The sequence below is a fragment of the Argentina silus genome, assembly GCF_951799395.1.
Source record: "Argentina silus genome assembly, chromosome: 15".
Classification (NCBI taxonomy): Eukaryota; Metazoa; Chordata; class Actinopteri; order Argentiniformes; family Argentinidae; genus Argentina; species Argentina silus.
Window position 1 is genome coordinate 5,272,197 of NC_139669.1, and position 18,167 is coordinate 5,290,363.

Here is an 18,167-nt window from a genome sequence, read left to right on the forward strand (position 1 = left end):
TGCCACTCCGCACGATTTTCCTGTGAAAGCTTTCTCATTTACGATAGGCTACGTCTGTATTCTGGGCTATTAAAATGATTTCTGGTGAATCATAAGGACCCTTACTTAGACGACGTCGCTCACACAAAAGCAATAACATACAAAGGCGACGCTTTCAATTGGTTATATACCATGGATATTGTGAGATAAGGCAGGTAAACGAGGGACACTCAGGTTTCTGTACGTCATAGTTAGTTGATAGTTTACGTGTGTCTCCTCACCTACACGATCGGCAATGTATATTAGTGAGAAGATAAAGTCATTTATAGCTTAGAGCAGCCTGATGTGTGACGCGCCAGTTTACAGTATCCGTCTGCTTCTCTACGACACGGATAAACACAAACCACAAATGTCGGAAGAAGGGTTAGAGGTATATGATGGTGGCATGGTGTAAAATTAATAGCTCAGACAATACTTCACAATCATGCTTTATTCTGGTTGATTTCTTAAAAAAGAATCAAATAAAAGGTTATCCTTTGTTTAAACAGCACTCTCACGCAAGCAGTACATTATCCTCCAGTCTTGCTGTATTCCATTTTTCCATCATAGGTAATGAAACTATACTCTTTCTTTACATTTCTGTCTCTTCATCTTAAATATCATTTATTGGTTCGTAACTTCAAACAAAACTTCATTGATTGTCAACACAAAACCTAGCTTAGCACCAGTACAATAAAACTGTACTTTTGCTTGTTAAAATACTGTTGCAATGAGGGAAAAATAACATCAAATCTCAGGATAAAGGGATCCTTAATTATACAGTTCAAGTGAAGCACCAACCAACCATACAAAGCAATTTTTCATCAATTTGTCAAATACACAAGAGGTCAAATATTTTTTTAATGACTATTAAATTAAGCACAAACAACAAACAGTGTAAATAAATCACACGCGCCACAAAGCACGTAGGGAATCCGTTACAACATGAGGACGGAGGACGGATGGCTGAGGTGCAGTATGAGGACATCTATCCCTCCCGAGAGTCTTATGCAGCAAAGTGAAGGTTCCACTCATAACACAAGAGTAGACCCTGGTCTCCAGAGAAAGTGGTAGTGGAGCAATTCCTTTCTCTATTACTGAAAGTGATCCACAGGATTCTTATATATATATATATCATTCATTCCCATCATAGGAGGAGCATGAAGAGCAGAAAAAAAAAACTACAGTGAAACTTTTCCGTCTGTCAAGATCTGTAAACAAAGTATTAATTCTGAAGTTCAAATAAATCAATCCGTAATCTGAGGGTAGGGTATTGGTAGGTCAAGGGTTACCACCAAGATTTCACTTGGTGAAATAATGTCCACTGCAAAGTGACAGACAAAATAAAAACACTGAACTATGTGGTCATCTACGTTATAGCTTCAGACTAGAGTATTCTAGGAGAATGTTGAAATTGAGCACTATGGAGCAGTGAGCTGGGCGTGTGTGTGTGTAGGGGGCGGGTGTCTCTTCTCTGTGTCTCTCTGGGTCTCACAGGTTAACAGAGAAACCATATGGCCCAATGGCCTTCCTGCCTCTGTTAGCTGGCTGTAAGCCTCTTAGCTGCACGCAAGAGTTCACCAAGATAAAAGCCTTGGATTATCTCCCACCAAAAATATTCTTTTCCCTCAGGAACAAATTGAACAAAACCAAAAAATCCTTAAAATAATCCATCCCTTGCCACAAGAAATACATTACAACCAAATGTGTTTACCCTGATGGCAAGATATACATTTATACTACCATATACATATATAATCATAAAAAAGGTTTTCAGAATATTTCTTGGGTACTGAAAAATACCTACAGATAAAGGGACCTGAAAGCTGTTCTCCAGAACTGAGTAGTCCCACCCATCCTCAAGGTGGTGTTGCCATGGCCCCTATTCTCCTTACTGTGGAGGTCAGAGGCCATGTAGCTGGAGGTCAGTGGCTCCAGTAGCTGGAGGTGAGTTCCTCTATGCCATGACCCTCATTACAATGGACGGAGCCTCCCAAGATTGCTTAGTTCGATCTGCTGCTGGCGGATAGGAATAGGGTGAGATACTGGAGACATGAAGGTGAACAGTCTGGGTGTGTGGGGGCTGGTGGGTTGGGGCTACCGGCTGCAGGGCCTGGCTGTTTCCGTCCTCTCCTCCTCATCATCTTCATCCTGTAGGACATGGAGGGAGGAGCCCAATAGTGTCTGGACCTCTGGTACACAGCGGACCAGCTCCACTAGTCCCTCTTCATCCCCCCCGTCTTCCTCCTCGTAGTCCCTCTGAGGCTGCGCGGAGGCTGAGCTCACCTGGCTGACGGCCACCTGTTTCCAGAGCTCCATCCGCGCCAGGCTCACCACCTCCAAGTGCGGGTACCGTGCCCGGAATATCCGGGATGACATCTTCAGGCGCTTCAGGACGTCCGTCAACAGGAACCAATTACAAAAGCTGTTAGGGGCAGAGATGCAGGGTTGGTATTAGAACAAAATGAAGGTTCTGTCTGGGTACTAAAAAGCAAGGAACAGCAAAATCACTTGAATATGAGAGGGAAAGCTGGGGCTGTGTGTGTGTGAATTGTGCTGACAAATGATCTCTTTCCTAACTCACCCCTGGGTTAATGACACTTGGACATGATAGCAGGGTAGGAGGGGTTCCGATGAGAATTCAAACAAGAGGCAGTCTTTATCAGAATCTCTCTCCTTCCCCCCCCTCTCCTCTTCATCCTCCCCCTGCTGTGAGAGCAGGAAGTCCCAGCATGCCTCCTGGCCAGTCTCTGTAAAAAGGGTTCAGTGATGTGAGCTGAAGGACGGGAGAAACCCGCTTCACCTTTGTTCTGAGAACGCTAAGCCTATTTCCCCCCCAAGGGTTTAAGTCTCCCTCTACTGGACAATCTGTTCATAACAAGCGTGCTACACATTCTAATTATGACATCCACCAAAGGATGACTGTGTGAACAAAGCAGTGATTACACAGATCAATAGCAAGAGTAAACACTGGTTCACAAATTCAATCAAATTCAATACAACTTTGAACTGCAAAAAAATGTCTTACCAAACACAGAGCTGCTGTAAAAATCCCAGGGTAGATTGGGATCTGGATCAGCGCGACCCTCGAGGTCTGTGAAGTATTCTACAACACAGCATATCCTGAGTCAGATTCAAAATTCATCACATGGAATTTCAAGATAAAATCTATCAAATCCACGTGAAAATGAGTTCTACAATCAGTGTCACTTGGGTAAAAGTTAAAGAACAAGACCTCACACCTTTGAGGAACGTCTTCATACTTGGGCTGTGGGCCAGTTTGACTGCAGTCTGACCAGAGTAGGTGGCCAGCGTGGGGTCTGCCCCGTGGTTGAGCAGTATCCACACCACAGGCAGGTTATCACTGGCCACCGCATCATGAATTGGGCTAAAAAAACAAAACATGAAATCACATAGTACAGCTACATTACAACTGGCCTCATGGAAATAATAAACTTATATTAGAATTTGTAAAATAAATACATTGAAAAAGGCCATCAAGCCTTTACTGGGGGTACTGTATAATCCTTACTGTCAGTTTTAGAGTGATATTGACTGTGTGGTTTATGCCTCACTAATTTAAGAGGCTTTCATCCCAATAACAGAGGAAACATCCAACAACTTTGAAATAAAACTTTAAAAAAAAAATGTTGGGAGCACAGAACAGGTGTACAGTATTCTTCCTGCATTAGATTTGTCTTTGTCACTTATGGGAAAATAAAGCAGACACTCATGCCACTGTCATTTATCTTTTATAATTAGCCCTTAGAGGCCTAGCTGGCTACCGTGTTCCGTCCTGGGCGCTGCAGTTGACGTCCGCCCCGTGCTCCAGAAGCACCTGCACGATGTGAGTCCAGCCTCGAGAGCACGCCTCATGGAGAGCTGTGTAACCCGCGTTGTCACGGCGATTGACTTCCCGCACGTCCTTCTCCAGGCAGTACAGAACCACGTCCTGTTGGAAGGAGGCAAAGTAGGGGCACCACCGCACAACTTGTAAACTGGTATTTCAACAATTTAATCATGTGTTATGTTGACATCAGTATGTATGCACGTGATTGGGTGGAGCAGTACCTGGTAGCCCAATCGGGCGGCTCTTTGTAGCAGAGTCTCCCCAGCGTTTTTATTGACAATCAGCCGGCGGACCTCTGGAGGGACAGGCCTGCGAGGGGGAGACTCTAGCGCTGCTCCCTTCCCTGACATCCCCTTCTTACTGGATGGAGGAGAGGGAGAGCCCTTTAGGGTGGCCAGGACTGGTTTCTTTGCGTCTGGGCTGTCATCATCCGTGGGGAGAGAGGCAGATCGCTTGCCTAAGGTTCCACGTTTGGTCTTGGTCTAGAATAAAGAATTTGCAGGGTAATAAGAATGTTGTGTGTAATGGGAGTGTCACAGCAAGGACATCACACTCTGCGCTGTGAAATCAGCTGCCACGAACGACAAAAAAAAATAAAAAAAAGAGAAAGACGTAATGTTTATTTGAGCCACAAGGGGGCACCATGAAACAACCTTTAACACCCAGGGCACGATGTATCTCACAACAAGGATCTGCTTGAACCGGTCTATGGGATAAAAAGGCCTCATGAATGGCTGCAGCAATTCCTACCTTTTTGGGCTCGTCAGTATCACATAAGTGCTTGCTTTTGAACTTCCTCTTCCCAGAGGGCTTGTCAGATGGTTCTGGAGAGACTTCACTCTCAAGACGCCGCACGGACCCCGAACGAGTGAAGGAGGACCTCCTGGGACTGGGCTCTGGGCTGGTGCCATGGCAAGTCAGAGTGGCACTGAGGCGTGGGTACATATCAGCCCTCGAATCTACGACGACAACAACAACACATTTTTATTTGAGAGTTCAATTTGAGTGTTATTTAAACATCTTTCCATCTCATGCTTGGCGAGGAGTACCAGCTGTGTTCTATAATCAGTCTTCAAAGTTTGTTTGGGAAGACTAACTTCTTACGTAACTTTCTCACGTTTGGTTGAAGCTTGTTGGGGGAGCAAACAAGGAGACTAGTCTGATACAATCAAAGCCCCATCCCAACAGTAAACATGCAATCCTCTCTAAGTGTGGCAGCCAGAATAGAAGGTGGATTAACAGCACTTTAAGGACATAGATATGACATGATAGGCATGCTAAGCTAAATTACATGGAAATCAGCTACTGCATTCAAAATCAGAAATACATATTGAATAACTCAACACGTTGCATAATTTGCCTGTTGATGCAACATCTAGCATGATTGCGTCATTTGCCTTGTTACCAAACTATCAACTGCACAGACTCATTTTTCATTTAAATGCATTATTGTCTGAACCAGTACCTGCTCCAGATCGGGTGCCCTGTCTGGTGGAGGGAGATATTTCCTCCCCCTCTCCACCTCCTTCCTTGTCCTTCTCTGTGATGTACTCCCCATTCTGGTACTTTCTGTTTCGGCAGCGCCTCCGCTTCTTGCCTGTGGGGGTGTCTCCCTCAAGGCTTTGGGTGGGCTTGGCCTTGCCCTGGTCAACCTGATCTGGCAGGGGGTTGGTGCGCGGCCTCCCTCTGGGGCGGCGGACGGGCTGTGTGGGAGGTGGCGGGGGTGTAGGTGGGGGAAGAGGAGTTGGGGGAGGTGGGGGGGAGGGAGTAGCGAAGCCCCAGTGGTCCAGCCGAGCCTCGTCTGGCCGCCGCCGCCCCCTTCTCAGCCTTGGCGTGGAGCTCTCTGCCTCCTTACTGGGTCTGCCAGAGCTGCTGAGGGAGACTGGGGTCTCAGGGGTCTGGGGACTAGTCCCACTACCTGTAACCCCGACACAAATAACAGATTCATTCATGATGCTCCAGCACTAAGGAGACAAAGGGACCACAACAGAAACTCCAAAGCAGTATTTTTGTAGACACAGTGGGTGCCACTTAGTGTCAACAGCCCTGAAATGCACTTTAAAGGGGCAATCTGGGATTCAAATAACAACAAAACGGTCACCCTGCCATTTTTCGTTAACAGCTGAGGGATGGGAAATGTACCCACTCTCAAATGCATAAACGGAGCTATGGGTGCAAGGACCGACCATCCATGAGATCAAAATTATAGCTTTAAAACATGGTTAAAACTATACTGTGTTTGTTAAGAATTACATTGTTTCCAAGCAATGGAAGTAAAATAAGATTATAGTTTGGGTCCGATCAATGGCTATATATCATTAATTTAAAAGAAAACAAAATTGATGTACCAATCCAAGATTGCCCCTTTAACAATCATATTACTCACAAAACTTAAGGGGAATTTATTTGAGAACCTCTCTTATATGTTTCAGATGGCCACCATAATGCTGATATAAAGCAAAATTCAATTCGCCTATAAGCAATGAACTCAATCCGATTATGAGTTACAGTAATCCATTCCATTCTACCTATTCATTCCAGATTAAGTGTCCTCCCGTCTATTTGAAATACTACGGTTATTTGTGGTAAGATCTCTGCAATTTCAGGCACTGCAAAAAAAAATTGTCAAACAGCATCATTAGGAACAGAGACTTAGCCTACTTGGTTTGTTGTGAGCCTGCTCCACATTGATGGGGCTGCTCCTCTCCCTGCGAGTCTTTTCCTCACTGCATGGGAATGGTTCTGCTGCTGACAGACTCTGCTCCAGTAGAGGTGCACACTGTTTCTTCTGTGGCAACACATGGGGGGCAGAGTGAGTGCACTAAATGGGGCATTCAGACTATTGATCACAAGGCTTTGATGGTGATAAAGAGCATACAAGCAACAACTGGGCTCTGTATACACCATTAGAGTTGACAATTTAATCAGCATACTAACATAAATCACTAATACTAGATAGATAACACTAGAAAGCTGATTAGGTTTGATAGCTGTTTAACACACAGTGGAAAATACTTCTCATTGTGCTTTATTGTAATTGTGGTCTTGAGCGTGAATCAGGTTTGTTATCTTTAGGCTATATCTCACTTTTTGGTTTCACCAATGAACATGTAATTATGCATTCAACAAAAATCTAGATATGTTCATATAGTAAATGTAAATTCACCACACACCTTTTTGGGACGTGGTTCTTGCTTAGGTGTGGTACTGTCCTTGTCCTGTTTTTTCTTCACCACAGCCTTCTTTGATGGGTCCGGTGACAGCTTCTCCTTTGCTGGCTTCCTTGGGCTGGGCTTCTTCTGTTTGGTGATGGCAGCTTTTGCTTTGGTGAGAGACTCCTCTTTGGTTCCATTGGTTTTCTTCTCCACCTCCGCTGCCTCTGCTGCACACTGGCCGGTCAAGATGGACAGAGCAATCCCCTCCAGCTCAGCATGAGGGGAGAGACTGCCAGATGTCGCGCTCTCTTCCTTCATCATCCCTCCCTCCAACTCCTGGGCTAATTTGCTCTCCATCCTGTTTCTATTAGTCGAACAACCGCCTCCAAAGGTATAGGTGTGGGCGAGTCTCTTGGTGGTTACTTGGCTCTCTTTGCCTCCCGCATGTTCCTCCTGTTTGACATGTTTTTCAGCACTCTTTTCTCTGGGCTCACAGACACTGGTTTTCTCAAGTCTGTTCATAGCTTGTGTAGAATCCCCCTGAGAAGACAGCCTCTCTTGTCTCCCATCCCTGTTGTCCGACAATCTGAACGGTGAAGATACAAAAGCTGCAGTCTGGTGAAACACAGTGTCATGGACCACAGTGTGTGAGTGTGAGCTCAGCGCTTCAGGCTTTCTGGGCGCCACAGGTGACAGGTGACTAGCGGTCAATGCTGTTGTCTCTAGAGCTTTCTGCTTCACTATGGACTCAAGGTTGGACAGGGGGGACTTGGTTCTGTCCCATTTCTCCTCCTCCATTCTGGACGGGCTTTGATGTGCACTCTGAAATTTGGGACCCTCAGAGCTACTGGCCCCTTTGACCTTGGGGGTCCCTTGAATGACCTTTCGTTGAACAGAAGCCCCTTGGTGAGGGAGAAGAGCTGGTTGCTGCCATAATGGCTTGACGACAGTGGAGGAGTAGGACATTGCTGCTTTCCCAACTCCAGATTTCTGATGAGAGTATGAGTTGGCAGAGCCGGGCAGAGCTGTGGTGAAAGCCCCCTTAGAAGGACAGCTCTGTGTCACAGCTGGGCTAGTACTGTTAGGGTGCTTCACACCATGAACATGCTGGTTGCCCTTCATCATGAACGATGCTTTCTTTCCCCTTGAGGCCAGCTGCTCCCCTTGGTCAATGATGGAGATAGTCTCCTGTTTAGCAAAGGTCTGAAGGTCGTCCACAAAGGCGCCCTTCCCATCTTTGCTACGTAGCGTAGAGGCTAATATGGGGCTGGCTACACCTACGTATGTTCCTGGGAGATTATTGACAGGGCCTTGCGAGGAACCTTTGACCCAGGATGAATTGGGGTCCAAGACCTGATGATTCAAGGGCCTACTGGATTGCTTTTGATGCGCACCATTTCTATGGGTGTTGGGTAAGATGGGGTATGGGGCAGTAGAGGTATAGGTGGCAGAATGAGCCCTCTTTGTGTTGAGGACATCTTTCTGACGCGTCTCGTTATGGTGATGCTCTGCTGTGGTGACAGTGGTTGGAGGGTCTATGACTGTTTTTGGACGTTTCGACTTGGCAGACAAGTCAAGGGGTACATCTCTAGCTTCAATCGGGCAAGTCACTGCGTGGTTCTCTGAAGCAGATGGAGCCTTCAGTTTTAGAAATCCTATGGAGGCCTTGTCTACACTGCGGTGTGGAGGGCCTTTCTCCACGTGGTTCAACAGCCTGCTCTGAGCAGTGATGCTGGCCAGCGCAGGGCCACAGCAGATGGCAGCGGTGGGAGACAGCGTGAAGTGGGTTGGTGGGGCAGACCCTAATGCTGGGTGTTGTATTGGGAGAGCAATGGTGGGTGAAGCCACCACTGAGGCAATAGTGGATTTATGCTCCCCTCCAGCTTTAGAGCTCTTGCTACTGGACGTAGAGTTACATTTGACTTTGGGTGTTGATGTGGCTGCTTTCTTTTCGGGCGCCGGACACCGACCCACAGAGAAGTGATAAGGGTAGGTCCGCAGCAGTGACGTCCCACCAGCACCTGTGCCTTGTGGCTGACCCTCTTTCTGGAACTGGCTGGCTGTGGCCTCTCTCAACGCTGCAATCTGACCCAATGCGGGTGGCAGAGTGATTTTGCAGAGCGGAGACGAGAAGTTAGTGGAGGGAAGAAAAGCAACAGGCTGGCCTGGTTTAAAAAGTGTTGGGCATGGAAACCCAGGGGGCAGACTAATCACTGACTGGGTTTGTGTATGAGACTTTTTATTGGAAGTCACATTGCTGTGACTTGGGTTAACTGGGTCCTCTGGGCTGACCTTTGTACTACACGGCCACTGATGTGTAGGAAAGACCCCAGCACCATCGGCCTTTGGTTGGGCAATCTCTGACCTCTTGTCTGGTCTTTTGTCAGAGCTAATGAGTGGAGGGCCTGGCATTGGAGCATTGTTGTGTGGTTGAGGGGGAGGGACTTCAGGGCAATGTTTGAAAGTGCTAGGGTCTGGACAAACGTTGACCGTTTTACAGTCTGTTGCTGTGGTAGTCTTGTTCTGCTGACTGAGGGGTCCATCTCCTCTGAGTTCAGGGGGCAGCATCTGAGGGGGATTCCCCACCATGCTCGCAGACGCTTTGTTCGGTGCACCGATCTCTCTGCTCACCGTGCCTCCATCCCTTACATTCATTGGAGTGGGATCCACCTGGATGACAAGACAGGCATATAAAGCATCCCTGTTTATTACTCATTCAAATCTCCCCAGGTAAGGCACCACATCACCTGTCAAGGTGGCTATTTACTTAAGACAATACCAATGCACAACAATTACCTGCATATGCGATTCTTTAACACAACATCCCCTAGGTGGAGTTGACTTCAGGTCTGCTCTTAAGGGGGCGTCCTCAATATAACGCGCTATGCTGTTGAATGCAGGGATGAAATAGGTATATATGATTAGCTTATTTTCAGTCACAAAAAACAAAGCTGTGAGTATTTAGTTGTTTTCTTATCTTTCTTACTTTATGTTGTGATACCACTGAACCCAAGGCACAGCATTCTACTTTCATCACTGACTTCATTAGCTAAATACACATGGACCTAAAAAAACCATCTCATGAGTTGCACGGTTTAGTAAAATATCAGAAATCTAATCGTTTTAGTATTTCATTGGAAAATTGGTTGGGTACGTTTAAGTTAATACTACAGGGTAACTTGAATGCTTCCTGTGTGTAAGAGAAGTTTGATGACAAGATATGTCACAATTTCCTCAAATTGGGACACAATCAGGAAGGTACAGTACAATATAACTAGAATTGTTCCTCAACTCTAAATTTCTTCCTTTTGAATAAATTCCAAAATATCTAAATCGTGCAACAAGGGAACTTGACATTTTCAATCACTTTCACTCATTCCACATTTCTATACATGCAGCTCAATTACTATGAAAATTTGCTGGGGAATAAAATGATCAACATTGGAGTGTATGCTTTGCCCTCACTTCGTAAAATTGGCACATTATGCTGCTATTGTTTAAAAGATAGGGGCCATCTAATGTGACCTCTCTCATTGTTATCTTCTACTACTGCACAGACAGATGTGGTCAGTGCTGACCAGGCCACGCACGCTGCTGCAGAGGGGACAGCCTCTGCCTGAGAGACCACAGAGGGATTGAGGGAAGGAGAAACATGGGAAGACGGTGTGGGGAGGTTGATGCTCATCTCACTACTTCAGTGCTGCACACTTTTTAAATCCCCTCACTAAACTCATTCATGGCATCAGCCCTCAAGATTGGAGGTACGGTCCTACTGGTGTAGCAAAGGGATATTTTGAGTGGTAGCGGAAAGCCTGAAGTATGATGCCTTATTTGATTTAGGTTAACATATTAACATATTGATCACACTGATGACTACTGATTGGTGTGTCTTAAAAACCCTGTCTCAAAGCTTCTCAAAGAGGACCCTACATGAGGACCCTACATGCAGATCTAGAATGTGTTTTCCTTTACCATACACATGATATCCAACTCTCAAAATGATCAGAACAAATGACAACTGACATTGGATATTCACGGGCAAGTGAGGCGAATTTTAAAGTATAGGCCTACATCAGGCTGGCAACGACTTAACATTGACAAATCAACATTTGAAAAGCTTCATACATCCAGCCGACACATGTCAACACACCCTCCGGTGAGCGCAGACGACCCCACCCGAAAATAGATGAGATAACCAAAACTAGGACCGGAACTATTAACGGCAAACATTGGAGAGGTGAACTGAGCCGTAGAGATCATTGAAGTTGCCCAAATGCTATATACCCCGTACCGGAAAACGTGAGTGACAGCCCAGGTACGGCGTCTCTCCGCTGAAATCGGCAAACACGGGCTGAATATAGTTCCAGCTATTGCTGAATGCGAGGAGCGTCTGCAATCATTATCGCATAATAACCTCATGTTGCTGCTATTTTGTCTTTGTGCTGCAGATACGTCGTCTCCTCCGCGGAGTACATCCTTGGAATTCCTCATCTATATTAATCTATATCTGAGAAAAACATGTATTTCAGTCTACACGTTATTGTTACATTGTTAGTTAACACCACGCAGTAAACAGTCAAACCTGCTTTCTATCATAATGAAGTCTGGACATTCAGCAACATTTCAGAGAAACAAAATAATCTCTCCCTCTGACTCGAGACTACTTGCTCCCGGTCAATTGACTGCGCAGCCCGGAGCCCACATGCACAAAAGAGACGCATCCGAGTGTCAAATCTATGCATTTGATGATGCAGAAAATACAGTCGGCGAGATGCAGTCGTTATATTTCACTATTTCGACTCATCGACAAATTGTTTCAATCTCGATTAAAACAACATCCTCATGCTAAAACTCCGGGCAGCCCGCTCGCGGGAGCTGGCGAGCAGTCACCATAATACGAAAGGACGAATTGCCTCCCAGGTGATCGGTCTATCCAAGACAGACTACACATGATCAAAATGGAACCAAAATAACCCCTCGATTTTTAAAGCCACCAGAATGCGATTGGAGAAACACACACAACACAGTCCAATGTATGATGATACCACATTTAGGACGAGCCGACTGACAGGAGAATTTCCTTTGCTATCAAATGCTTATCGTTCATCCGCACTTGCAGGAGCACAATGTGGCCAAACTACATCGTTGCTGTAACGGCAGCCAACATCAATCGATAGCCAAATACCAGGGAACAAACATTCCTAACTCCAATGACCCATGTTATTTCATCAATCCATAGACCACGGAGTACAGTGTCCGTGACGGCTTTTACTGATAAATAACCTGATTCAATAAAATAGGTAATGATATAACGTTAGACAGTATGAAGGGATTGATATTGATTGCATGGGGGAATATGTCACTTTAACTCTCTGTTTCCTTTACGCGACTCATTTTCTGATCAAAAAGTATTGGACAACTAACAGAGGGTATGGCAACAATGGACACATATCTAACTTCAGCAGTAACGTGCACCAATACACAAGAGAGCAAACAATATGCAACTCTAATGTTCAAAATACCACGAACAATTTTCAGATCCCTGCGCAGCAAAGTCTCCGCGAAGCGACTACGGTTCTGCATTACACAGTGCATGTTTAGACAGGCTACTGTATTTATCCCCGGCCGAGCGGCGTTCAACGTTTATTAGACTGTCTTTCATCGGCCCTTACCGAACCGCCTCTGTGTTGAAAGACATACACGAGCCCGACCCGAACCGATTCTTCTTGTCCCCAATACTGAATAATTCGAAAGGTAATTAGCAAGCAAGATAACGATGTCAAATGGCACAAACAATTACGAACCCGTTCGTCCTGTGGGTAAATGAACAATGTATATCACGACTCCTGCGAAAATCAAGTCATTCGTTCTTGCCCGTTGCTGTTCACTAATCTCGACGGTTTTTGGTTCTGAAAGTCCGGGGGGGTTTCGCCAAGACAGTCCGTACCGTATCTCAGTCGCTGGTCTGGTGGGAGAGAGGGGCAGAAGGTGGACAGCTAGTCTGGGACTTGTAGTGTTTCGTTACCCACGCCCAGAAAATGAAACTCGCGGGATGGGAGGAGTAAGGACTGCAGGTACCAGCATGCAACGCAGGACTCCAGCCGCTCAAGGGGAAAGGGGGATCGCAACGGTGCGCTAAAACTGAGAAAGCTTACCGAAGTAGCAAAGTGAAAATGGACATTTTCGTGATAAAGGCACCGAGTTTAATTGAATGAATGCATAGAGTACAATACTTAATTAATTAATTAATAAATATAATTACACCTGGGGATGATGGATGCGGTATGGACTTAGGCAGGCAGACAAAAAAGAGAGTGAGAGAGATAGTGGGTGTGAAGGGGGAATACTCCAATTTCACGTCGAAGTTATGTTAACAATGGAGTTTCATACATTATCATAATAACTTAGGTTCAATTGAGGACATCTGGGCAATAGGCCCACAGACTAAAGCAGCAATCAGTTATTATTTGCTCAGCCCAAAAAACATCACACAACATATTTGACAACACTTAGGATTAATTGCTATCATATAATCACCCTTAAAGGTCCAGTTTTGCTACAATATACATATTGCCCATCACTGTTCTGTCTCTCTCCCCCTTCTTCCTCTGATGACAACCAGGCCTCCAACCAGCTTGTACTTCAAACATCCACACACTGGCCTCCATCATCCCTTCTTCTGTCCTCTGGGCAATACAACCCTGCCTCAACCTTTCTAACAGTACCACTAACACACTTCAAACACACTGATAATCCCAAAAGATCCCACATCACGTACGACTTGGTGCTGTTATCTGTATGGTGATTCCCCTTTTCTCTCCTCAATATTGATCTTCGCTGTAACCTCCCAACTCCTTGGCCTCATTCATGGCATTACCATGCTCTTTCCTGTCTGCCCAAACTTATTCATAGTTTAGTTGCAGCTCCTGGGCTCCAAACCGGTTCCTGACACCGCAAGCATGGCTTTCTCGTATCCTTCATCTAATAAGAAGACTGTTTCTCTATCATCAGGTGAATAATCTTTATGGAAAAAATAAATAAAATATGTAATTTCTTAAAGAGATAGGTGCAATTGAAATGACATATGCCTTTTTTTGTACCATAAAACCTGCTGTGCAAATTCCTAATTCAAAATGGCAAACTTCACTTCAACCATACCATTACCATTTGTAATGTTTTGTAAACCTTCTCTCAAGTCACCAGTTTTGCCATTAAGGTGTGAGCCAATAAAAACATTACATCATTTCTATGTGTGTGTGTGTGTGTGAGAGAGAGAGAGAGAGAGAGAGAAATAGATAGATACATAGATAGATAGATAGATAGAGAGAGAGAGAGAGAGATAGAGAGAGAGAGAGAGAGAGAGAGAGAGAGAGAGAGAGAGAGAGAGAGAGAGAGAGAGAGAGATAGAGAGAGGCAAGCATAACCACCGGGCATGTTCACCTTCAGGCCTAATACATGTGTTATAATGTGTGCTTCACTGTTTTCTTTGGCATATCCTTAGTAACTGTGTGCAAATTAACATCATAGAAGTACACTAAGAAAAGTGAGTTCATATACTGTTTTTAAAACTTTGTGTTGAGTCACCTTTTGTGTCAAATTACCTTTATGTTCACTTAATATTAAACAATTTGGGCATAAGGGCACAAGTCCTCTTCCTGAATGACTGTTATGATGACTAATGCCTCTGCCACTCTACGATTTTTCATTTGATGTAGATGTTTGATATTGTCTGCTCCTCTGAATTGTCTAGAATGTGGTTCAGAGAGAAGTCAAATTGCCCATGGAATAAGTTGATCCATTACAGGTGGTAATTAACAATTAACAACCCATCTCGAAGTAAATCAGTTAAAAGCAGCATTAATAGGAATATGTCTGCATCAAGTTTGGAGGATGAGCGACTTTTTCACCAATTTGCAGTTGAGTGTCAGGTTATCGTGAATACCCCTAGTGCATGGAATGAAATGTCTCTGCACTGCCAACATGTAAGGCTGGTATACAATGTGCTGAGAGAAAGAAAACGAATTTGTATGCTCTGCAAGGTCATACAGGTTAAATACTGGGTCAAGCCTGCGTTGTTTTGCTCAATGACATATATCGACACATTAATCATGTAGTGGTCACACACAGACCTGTATTTATTCGACATTTAGTGATCAGCCTTCGGCACATCTTCCCAATTCAAGCTACCTGGAATTAGGCCGGTGCTGGATTCACCTGCATCACGCAGGTAAAGACTATAGACCATGACCAGATTATAGACCAGACTATAGACTACATCCCGTGATATCAAATGTCTAACTGTTATTTTAATTATTTGAGGTAGCCTGCATTATCATGAAATTTAAGTGGGCTTATTGCATAGCGGCGACCTATTTCTACACAGACTCCCAGCCGATTGCATCGCAATGATCCACTACATCGGACACGTCTTCAAACTATTTCACAGCCCTGATATCGGTGAGTGAATCGGTGTGTGGTATAATTTGCCCACCGCCATTCGCTGTTCGTTGATAGCAGTGAGTGTTCTGTCTCAGCGGACAGCCTAGTCGTTGACAGATAGGTAAATGTCACAAATAGGAAAATGACACACATGGCAATACAAAATGAAATGAAATGAAATGTTGATGAGACTATAAGCGGAACAAGGTAGTCGGACTCGGCACATTGCATTGTCTGATCGGGGTACCAGAGACCTCAACGACAGAGCGAGAGCAATCCCGGTAGTGACCGACTGCTCGGGGCTTCTCCAATTATCGACGAGTTTCGGTCACTGCCTGCCACCACCGGCGAACATTTGAAGTCAAAGGTTTCAACAACTTATACTGTGTGCAAAATGTTTGCATGAAGGCCCTTCACATTATAATTTATATCCTACTGTATTGAGACTTAAAACAGTATTCATAGCGGATGAAGACTGAAGTTCATAGCGGATGAAGGCACGATGTTTTGTTGGAGGCCTGGTGGAAATTACCGTACCGTCATTCCCCCTCAAAACTGGGCTCACATGGTTTACTGTGACTTAGTGTAGTCGATTTAAGGGAGATTGTCAGCCTGATAAAGGCCCGGGATGCAGGGCATGTCCCGTCTCAGTTCGCTGTTTACCAAGCAATTTGTTTACGTTGGGAATGGAAAGAAACATGTAGAATATATGGACGACCAGATATGCATTCGGTTATTATTTGTCCATGTGTGCATACGAATCGGACGTGATGAAGACTATACGATTATATGGAATCCGAGAAGTTGGAGGCGATACTCTGAGGTTGGCAGGTTGAGGATGCCACGATGTATACACACATGGGATCGATGTATAAACACATGGGAGATGTAAAATGTAGGCTACAGGCCATATGTGCGAAACAATTCACGTTCCATTCATAATTTGGATTGCTAGTCGAAGCAAAATATTAAGTGGGCCACCGCCTTCTGAGACAGAATTTCACCTCAACAAACATGTGACACGTTTATCCTGTTATTTGAATACGTTCAATACATCGCCATGTGTACGCTGAATACTGTTAAGCACATCTGCTGTAGCCTATGCATTTATCTATAAACTTTAACATAACAACAATGATTTAGAGCAAAGTTTGAAAGAGTTGACTGTCGCCCTCCATGGCGTTGTGCAATGCCCCCTTTAATGCCCCCTGCTCGCCAGTAACGCCTTTGTTATTAGTAATCGCATGGTATCGCACCGCCTTACCTTGCGCTCCAAACTGCCTTTGCAGAGCTTGCAAATAGAGCTTCTGATGGCGCGACAATCTATTGTTTGTGACTTAATGACTTCGGGTAAGGGTCAGGAGTATGATTTTGAAGTAGAATAAATCCAGAGTGAAATTTTGGCTTCTCCTTGCGATCTTCCCTCATCGCCCGTTTTCAGACCGCAGCAGCTGGAGATGAAAAATCGCGCACCCTGGGTCCTAGCGCCGACAAAGCCCTACAGGTGAATAACAGGTTGTGACGAGACCTCGATAATTGCATTTCAATTGCCATCAAAAGATGGAAATCTTTGAAATCATCGCAGTGAGGTGAAAGCCCTTCCAACAGCCTTATGTCATGAATACCACAATTGCCTGTTTTATCGGCATGTTCTCAAATTGCTTACTGGCCTACAGTATATCTGAACCAAAAATATCTGAACACACTCAGTGCATCATTTGATAATGTGTTGGTATTTAGAGTCCCGCTGAAAGATATGGCCAGATATTTTGACAAATGATGACAACGACGAAACACTATTTTTGATTGTGGAGCTTGGGGATCAATGTTTTAGCAAAACATAGGACTAATGTGAGTGGACCATGAAGAGCAGCTGTAAAAGAGTGTACAGTTGTGTTATTAGAATTAACACGCACAAGACCATGCTCTTTGTTTTGTGGTGCGAGGAATTAAGGCTCCCGAAGTCCACTCAAATAGTACAATAATTGACCTTGCCTTGTAAATTCGTACATACGTGATGTGCATAGTGTGTATGGAAAAACAAATCCCAAAATATGGGAATTTTGCTATTGCAAAAGTTTGTTAGAAAGTAAAAACGGCCTTGTTAGGACGATGTGGGTATTCTTTAAATTAGTTTGATCATCCAATAACCAATAGGTTTCCCTTTTTACATAATTCTAATGATTTATTAGTGAACATTTAGGCTACAACTTTCCGATGTTTCCCTGAACTGTTCGATACGAGTGAGTCAAGGCAATCCAAAAAGCGCCTTCTAGTAAAATGTAGGCTTTTCCTCCTGATACACGCGAACCCCCGTTCATAGTCTGTGTTTTGGTCACGAGGGTGTGTCGCACTGTGCCCTGCTCTCCCCACTTGCACATTCACAGGCGACGGAAATGGATAACAGTTAACAGTGTCACAGTCTGAAAGCCTACTACGGCACGAGTTGGCCTCACGACCGTGGTGAGAGAGACGATGAAAGACTGTCACATTTTGAATTAGTCTATTAACCTGTTAGGTCCATCAGATTAAAACATGATAAAGGCTAGGCCAAACCAGGACATATGTCAGAAACCTAACCATCCATCCATCAATCACTACAAAGACATTTCGATAATTTCACAGGTAACAATGTGTCAGTTAAGTCTCAAGTTTCAGTTTGTGCACGAAAGCACATAGATCCGCCTATAGGACAGGAACAGTAT

General features: G+C 44.7%; 1 protein-coding gene across 1 annotated transcript; it reads right to left on the bottom strand.

Annotated features, from left to right (window-relative positions):
- Positions 1–449: 449 nt before the first annotated feature.
- On the bottom strand, positions 450–16,741 carry bcorl1 (BCL6 corepressor-like 1). Its single transcript, XM_083686162.1, has 12 exons — positions 16,727–16,741; positions 9,820–9,910; positions 7,042–9,693; positions 6,530–6,656; positions 5,334–5,786; positions 4,619–4,827; positions 4,090–4,350; positions 3,804–3,970; positions 3,261–3,406; positions 3,047–3,124; positions 2,603–2,768; positions 450–2,443 (listed from the first exon to the last, which is right to left on the bottom strand). Exons 2-12 carry the CDS (start codon positions 9,823–9,825, stop codon positions 2,116–2,118), a joined length of 4,593 nt encoding a protein of 1,530 aa, XP_083542288.1. The 5' UTR covers positions 9,826–9,910; positions 16,727–16,741; the 3' UTR covers positions 450–2,115.
- Between the last annotated feature and the right edge of the window lie 1,426 nt (positions 16,742–18,167).